The sequence below is a fragment of the Bombus pyrosoma genome, linkage group LG13 (assembly GCF_014825855.1).
Source record: "Bombus pyrosoma isolate SC7728 linkage group LG13, ASM1482585v1, whole genome shotgun sequence".
Classification (NCBI taxonomy): Eukaryota; Metazoa; Arthropoda; class Insecta; order Hymenoptera; family Apidae; genus Bombus; species Bombus pyrosoma.
Genome location: NC_057782.1, coordinates 9,623,419 through 9,638,684, shown reverse-complemented (window position 1 = coordinate 9,638,684; position 15,266 = coordinate 9,623,419). Strand labels below are relative to the sequence as shown.

General features: G+C 40.4%; 1 protein-coding gene across 4 annotated transcripts in view; it reads left to right on the top strand.

The window, feature by feature from the left end:
• Positions 1–15,266, top strand: part of LOC122574083 — a 179,426-nt gene that overhangs the window by 85,759 nt on the left and 78,401 nt on the right. For all 4 annotated transcript variants that reach the window (XM_043741203.1, XM_043741204.1, XM_043741205.1 and 1 more), the window contains 3 exons: positions 8,181–8,416; positions 11,569–11,795; positions 14,868–15,169. In XM_043741203.1, coding sequence (XP_043597138.1) covers positions 8,181–8,416; positions 11,569–11,795; positions 14,868–15,169 — 765 coding nt within the window. The remainder of the gene's footprint in view (positions 1–8,180; positions 8,417–11,568; positions 11,796–14,867; positions 15,170–15,266) is intronic.

Sequence of the window (15,266 nt, the reverse complement as noted above, 5' to 3'; positions counted from 1 at the left end):
GATTACAAAGTAAGTGGCGTGCTCGTGGCGCGTCTATAGTAATAACGGCGTATTTGCGGTACTTATGATTTTCTACTTGAAACGGGCATAACCCGCTTTAATGGCGCAGTCCAGCCCTCCTGGTCGCGCATAACTTACGGCAGATTTACAACGCAAGCGGATCCCTAGCCGCTGCTGACGCCGCGCGTTGATCGTGTTAACGCCATGACACTAATCTCTCTCTCCTCCTTCCTACGTTCGCGTTTCTTTTACACCGACGGTACGGCCTCGACCGGCCTTTAAAGGTCGTTACGCTCGGTAATTATTGTCGCCCGCGACACACCACAGGCTACGAGGACGATTAATGCCGGACGCTGGTGGTGTCCACTAGGTTTTATCTTGGGCGAGCTCGTACGACGTTATTTTGTTCCAATCCTCTGCAGGAGAATGTCGTTTGTTGTGGAAAGTAGCTTTATGAGACGAGTTGGAGAGTTGTCGTGGCTTTTTGACTGCTACGGTTGATCGTTGATCTTTGATTAGAATCTTTCTTGGACCGACATTTAAGAACAACGGATACAACGTGCCGGATATCATTCGTAAGGAATAGAATGGTTAAAATAATGTTAGAAAGTGGGTTCAAGAAATCTTCGACGTGGAAGAATTTTGTAGAACTTTGAATCTTCGTACGAGGACGATCGAGAGGCTCGATGAATCTTACTCGTTTACGTTTAGCGAGCTTTCGAAGCTTCTATTCTGTTTAATTAGAATTGCGGAATTAATCGACAAACTAACAGAAACCCATACAATTATCGATGCTACAGGTACTCAAACCCCCTCGATTAAAATTAACCGTAGAAGAATGAGATTGGAGAAGGAAATTCCAAGCACGTTCGTTGTCGCGCTAACGAAGCTCCTGTGAAGATAGCAAACACTGGAAATCTACATACACCAGATCTCCCATAATTTTTGCGATTTATGCGCTAACGACGGTCTAAATAATGTATTCTCGAAGCAATAACATTATATAGCTCTCTTAATATCTCGTAATAAAAAGGAGAAAGGCTAAAAGGATGAAGAAAACAAGGACGAAAGTGGTGAGGAGATCCATTGCCGTCCATAAGTTACCAGGTACTTGTTAACTTTAATGACAATCCGTTTTATAATTACAAATTCAATTGTCACCATTCTATATATTCTATCCGATAAAAATACTAAATTCCTAGCGACATACGGATGGTGTACACTTTGCAATTAATACTATATTCAAATGTTCCTCCACCATTTCCAACTCGAATGGTTTAGAACGTATAGTAGAAACGCTTAACACAGGGCGAGGAAGAAAATCGTGCGTTTTAAAGATAATGGCTCGTCGCGTCGAGGATTTATAATGACCGGCTACGTGCAGCGGAGGGCCGCCTTTATCGTTCATTAACCACCACGCTAACCCCGGATGCGGATATGCGAGGAAAGGTGCGTGCACGCGTGCTGCACGCGTTCAAACCTCGCGGAGCAAGCGATCCATCGGCTGTTTTTCTGGCGTGGCCAGCCTTGCGGAGGCCGCAGAGGAAACAGCAGCTTCCGCTCTTTCGCGTTTCAACCTTTAATCATGATGACTGGTCTCGGTTAAGACCTCCGTGGCGTCAGTAGCACGCGAAAAATATTCGTCGGTGCTTCTTGTAATCGTAGCTTGCGAGATAATTGGCTTTGGATGATGAATGTTTCGGTTTTCAGGGCTGTTTAATGAAGAAAACGGTCTTTATTTTTGCAACGATGATGCTTCTCATTTTGGACGGAGTAATGGTTTCGGAGGCAAGTCGTGGAACCTTCTTATTTCGTGGTCGAGAGGAAAGAAAATAGTTCTTTCCTTCTTTTATTAATATCTGGAAAGTACTACGTTGTTTCGCGTTGAAAATTATATTTAAAGTACGCGACGAGATTGTCGTACGTTGGTACTAAATTGCGAAACTTTTCTTTTCTTTGGAAGCTTAGAAAATTCGCTAAGAACACGGCATTGTATTCCGAATTACGTGATCTTTGTTGGGACATGTCACATCATCCCAGCTAATGAGATACGAATCACGTTTTCAGAAATTTTTTGCCACTCGACCATTGGAACCCGGAGGAAGTTGTTGAACTTTACAATCGCTGCGATATACATACATACGTCAGGTGTGATAAGTGCGAATGACGAAACGCAGAGGAACGATCGAGCGAATTAGACGATATCGTTTAGATTTTATTCGATTTGAAATAAAATACAAAGCGCGTCTCTGTTCGACGTTACAAACGACGATTACTCTGCCTTCGAATGAAAATCAGAGAAATGTGTTGCAGCGGCATGGAAGAAAAAATCAGTGCATTGCGTAACGGAGATGCAGGAGTGAAGATTGTGAATGCAAATGCGGATTGGGTGCGGTCCAGGCGAATAACGTATGCACGAGAATCGTGTTGAGTAATTTTTATCTATGCTACTTTGACTATCTCGATGTTCATGCATCGAAATATGCTAAGAATGACGACGTAGAATTTGCATAATTCAATTATTTCCAACATAGGAGCTTAGAGTATCGTTGAAAATGTGTAAGTACATCTGAGTTGCTTAGTTCCAGTATTTCCTTATCGAACAAGATACATTCTCCGTAATAAAATATTAAGAAACCTAATCTCAGAGAAACGTTATTACATCGCTGCATTAATTATTATAAAAGTTTATAGCTCAGGCGATATTAAACACAATTTGATAAGTATGAAATGTCGAGATTGGATTAGGCGGAAAATCGGAGTCAACTTTCATTTTGAATTCGTGTTGAATATATTAAGCAGATTCTGCAGAACGATACAACGTTAGATACTTTTCTCGGGAGAAAGCAATTTCTGTTCATAAGTTTAGAAATTTATCGATTTGGATAGTGGCTTGAAATTCTGAGAGATTCCATGAAATTTAGGTGACCCACGTTCTGGTTTCTTTTCCATTCGTTATAATATGAAATATACAATTGTTATGTATTCAGTAATTCTCTCGTTGTTCCACTGATTTGTTTGTAAATTTTGTTTCACAGATGGCGAAGTGCTTGGAACTAGATCGTCCAAGAGGAAATGTATTTGTATTATGTGATTGTATCTAAACCTTGTTTCAATCGTTCTTTGTAAGAGAACCAAGACAAAGAAATTTGTTTTCTCAACACGTCTATTTTTCTTTCTTTTTTTCTTCTACTTCTCTTCAAACACAGCCAGTTGAAAAGAAAAACGTCGCTGTTTCTACGATTGAAGAATCATCGAACTTTGTCTGCACTTAAAGAATTCCAACTGTTTCTTCGTTCTTTCAAAGTTCTTTGCTGAATAATTACTCTTTGCGCAACTGTTTAAGGTTTCTTCCCATTCAAATTCCTTTCATTCAAAAATTGTATCATTTTAAAGCACAATCGCGGTTAAGCTTCGTCTAAAGTAAGCATTGAATCGCATGAAACGATCTTCATTCTCCGAATACCTTTTATTATTATTTATTCTCCACAATTTCTCGCTATATTTAGAAACGAGCATGAACTCGCAACAATCTCGACTAGCCAGACGATTCTTAAGAGAGCCAAGCTACGATCAGTCATCTCTGTGACAGGCTTTCGATTATCGTTTCCCCTTTTCCTTTATCTCTCGTTTTTGGTCTCAGGTGTCCTCAACGAAGAGCAAACGTTGGCGAATCGGGTTCGCATGGATTTCGTCGAAAAAGAGCGTCGAATTCGAGGCGGGAATAATTAACGTCAGCTGAAAGGCACGGTGCCATCTTTATTCCTGTCGAGAGACTCTCTATTCTTGACCTCGAGGGTCAATTCGTTTTAACGGTAATCTCGCGAAATAATTTATGCTCGCCGCATATAATATAAATAGATTTCTCGATTCTTCGATTTTCCACCTTTAGACCCACTGTCCACGAAGCGTAAGCATCGTCTATGAGACATGACGATACGTCTACGCAGGTGTTCGGTCTACGAAGCGTACAGCAAGATACATTTCGCGTCATTATTAAAATGTCAAGCGACGTCGAAGATGCTTTCATCTTATATCACCACGTTCGTTTACAGCTGTAACTTACGCCTCGCTACTGAAAATGTTAACGCCTGTCGCCGTGACGAGAACGGTTCGCTGCTGTTTCGTGGAAAGATGCACATTATTTTACTGTGACCGTTGCGTGGAAACGTATTTGCTGGTAATATCGACGCATCTAATACGCGTCTGTGAAACGAGGCTTCGTGCACACTGGGTATTTGCGTCTAAACGACATTTTTCGCTGGATTCTGCGATGATTACGTTGTCTGCAATCCTGTGATTTCTGATAGAGAAACACGTTTCTCTCACACGATTGAGAAATCATTTTCAATATACCGAGATTGTGATAATGTTCGTTTAAAATATGTTTAAATCGTGGACTATGCTTGTTATCTGGGATCAGATAATTTATGAATCTTAAGACGTTGGCTGTTGGTTTGATTGAAATTATTAATTCATTTTATTATTTCGTCGTAATCAGACTGTTTTGTTTTGTCGAAACGTAACTGGATTTCAGATAAGTTTGACAACTTTCACAGCATCAGACAGGAAAAATTATCGTATTTCTGCTTGCTAATTTCTACGACAATTCTGTCTGTGTATCTTTCACCTGTGTTTTTGAGCCAAGCGTTAATAAACCAGCTACCATATATTGCAACAATATTTGAGATTTTGTTTACGAAAGGGTAAAAACATGTAGGAGGTACAAAGTTCTTCCATTCGAACTCGGAAACAATATGAGGCTTCAGTGTGAAATATCGTAACGACGTGTTAATACGAGCTAACAATAGCGTGTCGTCGCACCTCGAACCTCTGCTCACCTGCTATGAAAACTTACTTCTTTGAACTCGGTGTGTTCGGTTTTGTCACAAATTCTATACGTAAAACTCTCTCAAAATGTTGATACTGAATACCGTACAACTCTAATCAGCAAGTTTCGTGTGGATACAAAGTAATTGCTCCTGAGAAGAAGAATTCTATGGAAAATCCGTAAGTGAACATTTTTATCTTACATAATTTTTAATAGTATTACTTTTAAGCGAAATTATTGGGAAATTTCATATGTAAATGATTCGAAATTGTTTTAAATTGAATGAAAAAAACATTCTTTTCGATAAAGAATTTTTGATAAAAAGATTTTGTTAAAAAATTTCCTTGAAACGTTAGTTTTTGCTTTGATCACTCGAATGATTGAAGATATCAAATTATTAAATAATTAGAAATAGACGATAACGAAGCTATTTATAGCGTTGCATTATTTTCTTCACCATCATTTCCGGTACGTGGAAACGACAAATGTTTGAAGACAGCTCGTCGACGATTTAGAAACGATTCACGTGCTGACTTGCAGTTTTCCGCGTACGACCATCGTAACTACAAACAATTTTTCACTCATCCGCAAACAACTGTATAGAATCGAGGGAACCATTGGCAAACAATAGTTTGGCGTTTCGACAGTTCCGTAATACGAGTTATGATATTTGCGGTACGTGACTTAGCCTTGCTACCGCGCTCATAAAAGTTGCGGTTCCAGTGTATGTTTCGAAGAGAACGTGACGGTATGCGTGATGGGAACGCACGAAATTTTATGAGCTTTCTTTCAGATAAGTTTAAACAACGTGCCAATTCGAACATAGGAAAATTTTAATTACGAAAATATTTTCATCGTTTTTAAATATCTCGTGGCGATTCCACGAGTCTTATTATAATTTTCATGAAACAATTCATGAAAAAAAAAAAAAAAAAAAGAGAAAGAAGAAAAGAATATTACGTTTCTCGGTTGTATCTTTATCTAAACAGCGATACAATTACATTTTAGAATTTCAATTTCCTCTGCCATTCTATGAAACAAGCCTGTAATGAAATTTTAACTTTGTACTCAACGAGACTAATTAGAGGAACAGGCACAGTGAAGAATCACCCTTTTAACGGAAATATTGATCGTCAAGGAAGAAGCGTAAATTCCACGAGAGTTCGAGACTCTTAACCTCGAGCAACTCGCTTCTCTATCACTCGATTATAGAACTTTTCAATTTCAACCCGCTCGATCCTTTATGCTGTAAAATAAGATCGGAGAGCATTAAATTACAGCAAAGCGTCTTTTACGATGCGCCGCGAATACACGTAAGTGTGAAGATACACATTAAACCGATTTTACAGCGTCTATGGAATGGTTATTCTGAAATTGGTAAAGTTCTAGCACGGTTTAACGAGGAAACCCGGAGAAAATGGAGGGAATGAAGAATCTGGATGAGGGAACATCGATCGTAAAAGTCAGTTCTATGACAGTCATTATCCAATGACTTCATCGTTTTCAAGTAGTATATTTACAGCTTCCCATCAAAATTCTATTAGATGCTGGCTTTTAATAGGAAACGAGTTCACGTTAGTTTTTTTTTTACGATCTTTCAGAGTATAGCGATGAAAATTTAAAGCCTCGTTCTTCGAAACGATCGATCTAGACAAAGAGAGAAACTTCATCGAGAATTTAATTACCGATATCATATATATTAGCGTCATAAATAAAATTAATCATCCTAAATTTTAAGCAACATTATCCGAATCTGACCTAAACTGTTGATCACCCACATATTTTCCAATGCCAATCGAGAAATCAAATAACTGTAAATAATTTTGAACGCGATAAACGCTCTTAACGATACATAATTAAGACCGCGATATAATTCTCGATGAACTACCTCTTCATCAGTAACCAATTTGCGATAAAAAGTTTCCAATCCTCGAAAGTCCGCCTTATAAATTAACGCACGCGTCAAATTCGTCTCGAACGACAGCGCTCACACGTGTACTTGTGCATCAATGGCACCAAGCGGAATCACGAGGATCTCTCATCGTTTGAAACGATCGCGATCCTATCGTCCAACAAATTCGGCCGTGTGCACGAGTTACAGCCGACCATAAAATTCCGGCAATTTAACGGTGGCAAGAATTTATTGGATATTTTTGGTAGCTAATGTGGCCAGTGACCTGGCCCCACTCTCTCTCTCTCTCTCTCTCTTTTACTCTCTCATCAACACTTCCCTTAAATTTGATCATTCTTTTGATTCCTCGTACACCCTGGCCGAAAACTTGACTGTCCTAAAACACTTGCGCGCGTCTCAGAAACGCGGCAGATACGCGTCTTCACTGATCGAGCATGAAGATAATGGCGCCACGGACGGGTTCATTTATTGGGCGTAAATCTCGTCTCTCCGCCTAGCGGCGCCTCGCCTGGGTCGCCGTGTAATCGCGTCCTATACGGTTATCCCTCTTAACGTATTTCATCGAAATTCCTGGTGTCGAAAGACACCGTTTACACGCCGCGACGTTAAGGAAGCTTTACGACGCAGGCCGCGGCTACCGCCTCGTTACGAAACCGGTGTTAGGAGCAGCAAGAGAAGGAGAGTCGATCGCGAGGAAACCGTACGGCACGAGGTTGGATTTATCGACGACGACCGACCGGCCGACCGCCGAAATACGAGCCGCGGCTGACGCGAAGCCGCGGGTAACGTCGTCTTTCGATCCTCCGCGGCCCTGGTATTTGCAAACGAAGTTACTCGTCACGTGAGAAACCGATATTTTATGGATTATCTGATCGGAACGGGGGGCTCGACTTTAACTCGCTCGATGGATTGCCATTGCTGTCCTGGAGAACTGTGTTGGGTGGTTAGGTGGTTAGTTTGATGGATTTGCGACGGCCATGGTGAGGAAGGTGAATAATGAGTTTAGGACAGTGTGGTTTATGGGGACGGAATTGTTTATTGGATTTGATATTTATCAATGTTGTTTTAGGAAAATGAAGAGTTGGAAGGAGATCGATAGGTAGGATACAGACACTTGCAATTGGTGTTTGTATAGAACAATCCAAGAACAGGATGAAATAGGATGTTCTATTTGTTAAAAATATAGGAAAATATTAGAAGCAACGTGATACAGAAAATGATTATTATACCGATAGATGCCTCGGTCGAAAATCGATAGATAATCAAAATTCGTTGCTTTATCAGTTCCACGTGCGTCATACTGCTTAGATCGAAGTAATATTCCAACTTGGTATCTATTTTCATATATTTATCACGATCGGTCTTAACGAATGATATATCCATTTTTGATATTAAAGGCTGCAAGACTGATTAGTAAATCGATTCGTTCTTTTGCAGGTGAGGTATCAGGTGAGAACGTGTCTGCAAGCTCTGGACCACGTGGCGGCGATCGTGGAGAGGCGACCGATTTAGGCACACACACGGAAAATACCGACGGGGCCACCCTGGCCGCGAATACAGCGGTCGACGCCAGGGGCGGAAGCCCCCAGGGTGCCCACCTTTCCGGTGCGGCCACCCCCAGACCGCCAAGAGGAAGGAGGCGACAGAATCAGAATGGTCTCGACACTACTCAAGTAAGTTTGTACCAAGAGTAACTTAATTTGTAATCGTTAATGTCATCAAAAATATTAATTATCCTCTCACACTTTTTCTTTTATAATTTTTCCATCGATTTCTGCGATACCACCTTCCCAATCGTCGATGTCGTGTCATTCTGGTTTATGCATCGAATCTCCCACCTGATACTCCTCCCAGAAATTTCTACGTCCCTGCGAGCATTCTCTGCAATCAAATGCGTCTAAAATTAATTCCATTTCAACTTAACAAAAATTACTTATAAAAGGAGAGAAACGAAAGAAAAATCTTGGAGGAATTTTACACACGATGGTGGACGCGCTGTTTGCCTTCGAAATATCCAAAAGACGTGTGGCGAGCGTGATCTCGAGTGTTTGATTGCCATCGGGAACAGGCTGAAGGAGGCTTCTCGAGATAGAGTTTACCAATCGAAGCGGTAGCGTATACACGTGTACACGAGCGGTCCCGTTCGAGGCAGACCTAGTCGGTGCTCTATGGCAGCGATGTCAAGCAAAGCCGCAGTCTCATTCCGTCGCTGACGGCCTCGTGGCCGTTCGACGCTTCTGTAAACGCGGTGCAGAGGCCAAGAAAAGAAAGAGGGAAAAAAAGGAAAAAGTGTACGCTTCGGTGGCCAAGAAGTATCGACGGTCATCGTTCGAGAAGAATGGTCATCCAATGACACGTAAACATTTTTTCACAGCTACCAGCCGGTCCATGGGAAAGTAATGTCGGTTTGTTGAATAGAAAATTAAATCAATTTAATATAGTAATATATATATATATGTGTTATTGTATAAATTATCTAAAACTGGTATGTAGTAAGCTATCAAAGATTTACATTAATAATTTTTTTTGAAAGCGTGATGATTAGCGACAGAGTTTCTATTCTAAAATATGTTCCAAAAGTATCGTTTCTGAAGTAAAAATATTTTACGTTTATAGCTACAACTGCTGGGAGTCGAGCGTTTTGTGAATATAAAACACTGCTCTTATAGAGCTCGACATAACTTTCTCATCAACGCAATATTATCCACCATCGTTTGAATGAAGATCCTCGCGTAGAAACAACAGTCAACGATAGAATTGACAGGGAATCTTGATAAAGCTGGAATTTAATGGACCCAGGCTGTTGATCCTTTTTAATCGATGTATCCATTAATTAGTACGGTATGCGCGTCAATGTTGTTCTATTTTGCTGATGGAGGAAGTATCTTGGATGTCGAAGATGAGTCCGTTCCGATGAATATGAATAAGAGATCGGGGTTAATTGGACTGGGATCAGATTGATCGATGGATTTTGAAAGGATGGACGACTTTAATCTGATCGGTATATTTTAATTGGTGAACTGTGTAATTAATGTGGATGATGTAATTCTTCTACTCGTTTCATCTAACTACTTTATTTTGAATTTCAGATCGTGATAGATAATTGTAGAATTTTTTTAAATTCCCACCTTCTTCCTATCTCTTATAGTTAGTTCCTTTAAAATCTATAAAACACTTAACACTTGCGTGCCTTTATTGCGTCTTTCAATGGCTCACAAAATCAATAAGAAACACTACGACGATATCCCGCGCGACCATAAAGAAACACGAGAAGAAGAGATGTAAGAGGACCGAAACAATTTATCGTAAGATCGTAATTTCTCTTCAATCGCACGTATTAAACTCTGCGATTATAGCTGCTAAACTCCTACCTCATTACTCGCAATCTCACACCGATCTCATCTTCCCAGTCGCTCGCCTAATTGCTCCAAAAAAGGAAAAAAAAAAGACAGAAAGGCATATTAGAAACCTTCGACCTTGCACGTAGCAGCAAGCACCGAGATCCTACTTTCTCCAAAGCGTGCCCATCCTTCTCCACCTGTATCAATCCCAAGAAATCGACCACGGTGGCAAATATTTCTCCATTTATCGTGGAATAGTTCTCTGGCTCGCGTTTGCCCAGAACTCTGTCCCTCTGGTCGCTTTTCTTTCGCAAGAAACTGGCAGAAACGGGTGGACGAGCGATTCAAGCAGACTCGTTCGAAGCTTGTACACGTTGGGATCGTGTCTACGTTGCGAGAACCCCGGCCCCTTGTCAGGAAGAGGTCTCGAGGCGAGAAAGAGATTTACCGTGGTCTGTTGGAACGGCTCCTCGGACTCCTCGGGGACCCTATTCTACGCCAATCGAGTCTCGTTCTTCTTGGTGTCACGTAGCCGTTCTCGCCGCCGAAGAGGAGTCAACTGTTACGCCACGCGTTGCCTTCATTACCATATCTCAGATGCAATCTGTTCCCGGGAATTAATGCGCACTTTGATATTTCCTGCTAGCTCGGATCCTCCCCTGAACTGCCTCTTAGAGCGGTTCAGGATGACGTTTCCCATGTCGAAGGACAGAGACGGAGCGGTGGCTCGTGCTGGTTTCAACAGGATATGGGATTTCAAAAGATTTTTCATTTGGCTCAATCTGAGAGTTGTCTTTTGGTTACAAGGATTTTTATTGTTTTCTCGGTGGAAGATGGAAGTGCGAAGATCATGGATGATTGATGCGTTTGATATTGGAGAGCGGAGGTACCTAGGGATTCTTTTTATCTTTTCTTCTTCTTTATAAGGATACTGCTTTTTCTAAATTGATGTGGCGAGGTAGCTGTTCGAGTGATCAAGTGTCGTGATTAATTGCATTTTAATTGGGTATTTTAACAATGTGTTGTATTATAGCGTAAGGATGATTTATTACTTCTAGTTAATTATTTTTAAACATGTGTTGTGTTTAATGATACATTGACCTGTGATACGATACGTGTAATTTTACGAGGTCATTAATTTGTATCGTGAATTGTGTGTAAAATGTGTGCTGTTAAAACGGAAGTATCAATGCGAATGTTAAGAGACATTTACGCGTGTTTTACAAGCTCATCGACTTGTACGTAAAATTGCTCGCCAAATGATATTCAATTTAGGGAAGGATGTAAGTGGATGACGATTAAGGAACTCTTCAACAAATTGTCAGAGAAAAGAATTTTGCCTTTGTATGCATATCGAACGAAACGTTCAATGAACTTTGATTTCCAATTGTATTCCAGTGGGAAATCGAATTGGCGGACATTCAAATTGCGCCTCACCATAGAATGTACATATTCAAGAACAACATTTGATATTTGTGTTTCAGGTTAAAACAGAACGCCTTACACCAGACAATAATTCTACGTCGTCGAGGAGCGTGACGCCCTCATCCTCCAGCCACCCAGGAACGCCGCCAAATGCTACCCCCTTGGGTGGACCCGAGGGCCCACCACCACCCCATCACCTCAAACACATGGAGCAGATGATGGGACGAAATTATAGCGATTTTATGAGAAGCCTCGCTGCCAAGTACAATAACGCCAACCCTAATGAGTGAGTAGCTTGCTGCTTCTCTGAAAGCATCTAGCCTCCATTCCCTGCTATTAGCAGTAATTCAAATCAGCTTAGCTTTATATCTTCTTCCTTTTCTCGTATATTAGTTGAGACAATTTCCTATTTTTTTTTTTTATAATACAAAAGGAAAAAGATATAACGTAAATTGTCATCATGACTTGTGTAAAGTTGATGTAAATTTACAAGGGTCGTCCAGAAAGTACTACACGTTTACGTATAGAAACCATATAAAACGATGGAATGTGTTTATATAAGTCGTACGTAAGTTGTACAACATTTTGTGCTTAAATATTTAACATCGTCGTTGTACCACGCGTTCAAAACGACGATGCGAATTGAAAATGCCGCCGGTGACGCTTTTACGCTTTTCGAACGCTAAAAAAAAATTCATTCGAAAGGGTTTCACCTCCGAATTACGGCACTTGACGGCGATAGGGTGATGAATGAATTATGGGTAAGACTTATGGGTACGGAAATTCAATGGGAAGAGAAGAACTGTACGTGATAGTAAGTATTCAGACTGTCCATGACTCGTGAGTCATAGGGGAACTCAAAAAAGTGTTTGCGATTTCATTGCAAATGATATTCATTGCAGTCTTTTTTTTTTTATAACACTTAAAATTTTGCTTGGTCTTAACTTACAGCTTGATTGATAATGCTTCGCAAAAAACGATGATTTAAGGTATTGCGGAAGACGAGGTTATGTGGACTGGTGGCGGAAGCGTATGACGAAGATATAGAAAAACTTGCATAACGTTACGCTATGTGTTTAAGTAGAGCTGATGGTTGTATGGAAAGTTACGAATCAAAAAATCTTTCTAAAATGTATCATTTTCTGGACGACCCTCGTATTTGACGGTAAAGAACGAAGAAGCTTCAAATGCATCTTGGAAGGTGAAAATTTGCTAAAATTTGTAAAGATTAGAAAAACGCTAAACATTTGAATAGAGGAGAGTAGTTTAGTCGTCGATAATTCCAGCGTGAAGGCTTGTTGCAAGGTTATTCAGTTATTCTAATCGAAAATCATGACTGGAAGAATATCGAAAAATACTATTTCAGTGATTAGAAGAACCTCGATCGATCGGGATCGACGAAGGTTTCTCAGTTTCTTGCAACGAACACACGTAAAACGAGCTATTCTCTCAAACGCAATCATCCGGTGTGAGCGTAACAGCCGCAGCTAACGCCACCCGGTACTATTTAGAGAGTATGAGACCTTGGGAATCATAACGCTTGCCTTGACATTCTTCATACTGTGTTCCGTGTGCATACGTGGGAACGATGGGAAAGACGTAAGGAGCGATCCTCGACGAGGACACTGCGCAAAGCCGACATAGGAAAGGGAAAATATTGATCGTGTTGTTACGCGCATTGAAATATCGATGCTCGTCCAGAGTGGACAGAGTATCTTGCCGGCATAGAATATTGTCGCGTCTAACCGGTTGCAGGTTCGCGGACGTGTACATCGACTTTCAACCGTGCAGCTTCCGGCACTAGACTCCCAGCTCTGGCAGAAGGTACTTCGGTTGATCGGCCGAGTAAAGATCCGCGTGACGATGAGATCCTCGCGATGCTTGCGATCTGTGGCATTTCCAGGAGAAAGTGCCTCCTTGGTCGTTCCGAGTCGCTGAATAAATATACAGCGATGAGCAAAATTATTAGTACACGTCAGTTTTTCTTTTGAAATCCTCTGCAGATTTGTGAAAAACGCGACTGTCTATCCGATATCCGTGAAATTGCCATTTCATCTGGTTTCTTAAAACAATTACGTAGAATCTTTATTTCAGAGTATCGTAAAGAATCGAATTTTTTTACTCTAATTGGTTCCGGTTTCTATAGTAATTCTGAAAGCATCGTAGAATCTCGGAGATGACATCGATTGCAAAACTGCTCTAGAATGGATTCTTGCATCGATTATGTTGAGGTTATTAGATGTATAATGAGAGAGACGCGTGGATCAATTATAAGGTAGAAAATATATTTGAAATACGGAAGTGAAAAAGATACAAAAGTTGAAATAATAATATGAGCTGGTCCAGATCCGCACGCTAGCAGTGTTACTCTATAACTGAAAAAACCCTGAAGCCAACGTCGCCTTTCGACTGTTTATGGCCTGCCTTCGTCGCAGTCTTTTGTCTATGCGCTGTCGATGGCTTCAATGCTTTAGAAAGCTAAAAAGACCAGACGTAGAGTTTTCTTAAAGGCAGTGACCTTCAACAGATTATATTTCGTTAGGATGAACGGTTCAGATAAACAGAAATGTGGAGAAAAGCTGAGATTTCGTGGGAGAACTTGTTTGTTCGTTGCCTGGACACGGGCATTCGTTCTCTATAATGTAATTTCCAGTAAATGATACTTTATGCTGAGAAATTTTATTGCATAATGTTGTTCGATGAGCACAGTGAACTTTATTTTCGAGACTCGCGTTAACTATCGTTGGAATGTAGAATCGTTTAGGATTAATTTATGACGCGTATAGCTAGGTGTTGTATTAATGTCTTACCTTAGGAAATTTTGGTCGACAATATACGCTAGAATAGACACGATGATAGCTATTTAATAAGCAAGAAATTCGAGTTCGATTAAAGAGAATTTTATTTATTTGTTCTTGTACAATTATCCTGGACAATATATCCATACGTATCTGTGCACGCATAATACTCGTTTTTATTGCGTAGTAAAATCGTAAATCGTAGATACTTAGTTTAGCGGTTAAAACTGTCACAAATTGTCAGCTATAAATTATATCTCATTCAGAGAACGATTCTTTTATTTTACTAACATTGCAGACATGGGCGATAATAGAATACTAACGATATCTCGCTGATATAACTCGTTGCCTTTAATAGCTTCAGTGATGCAGTGCAGAGGTAGCCTAGAGATAGTCGTATAATTATTTCATTAACTTGAAGCTGAAACTTTCACCATTCTAATTAATATATATATATATGTATTAATATCTCCTGTTATAATTGCTGTATCAATTTTTGTATATATATTAATATCTATTGCTAAATTAATATTAACGAAGAGTATTAATCAAATTCGCAGCTACTTCAGTTCACCAAGGAACGGCTATCCTCCAGGCTTAGATCCGAGGTTCCCAGGATTCAAAACTGGCGCCACACCCTTCGTCGGTTTGATGGCCCCGTTGGGTGCACCGCAACCGTCAACCGTGTCCACCACCTCACCCCTTTCCAATAAGGATCCGAAAGAGCAGAAACAAGACAGTTTGTTCGGCAACCCCGTGTTCCCACCCATGTTAGATATGTCGTCGACGCAAGCGCTATTGCACATGGTGAGGACTGCAAATGCAGCACAGAATGCAGCAGAATTGGAAACGTACCTCAAAGGTAACTTACGCATACGAATTTTATTAAAACATACAGCTACGTGATATTTTTTGTATTATCTGTTATTATGACTATCAGAGTGTCAATTATGCAATTA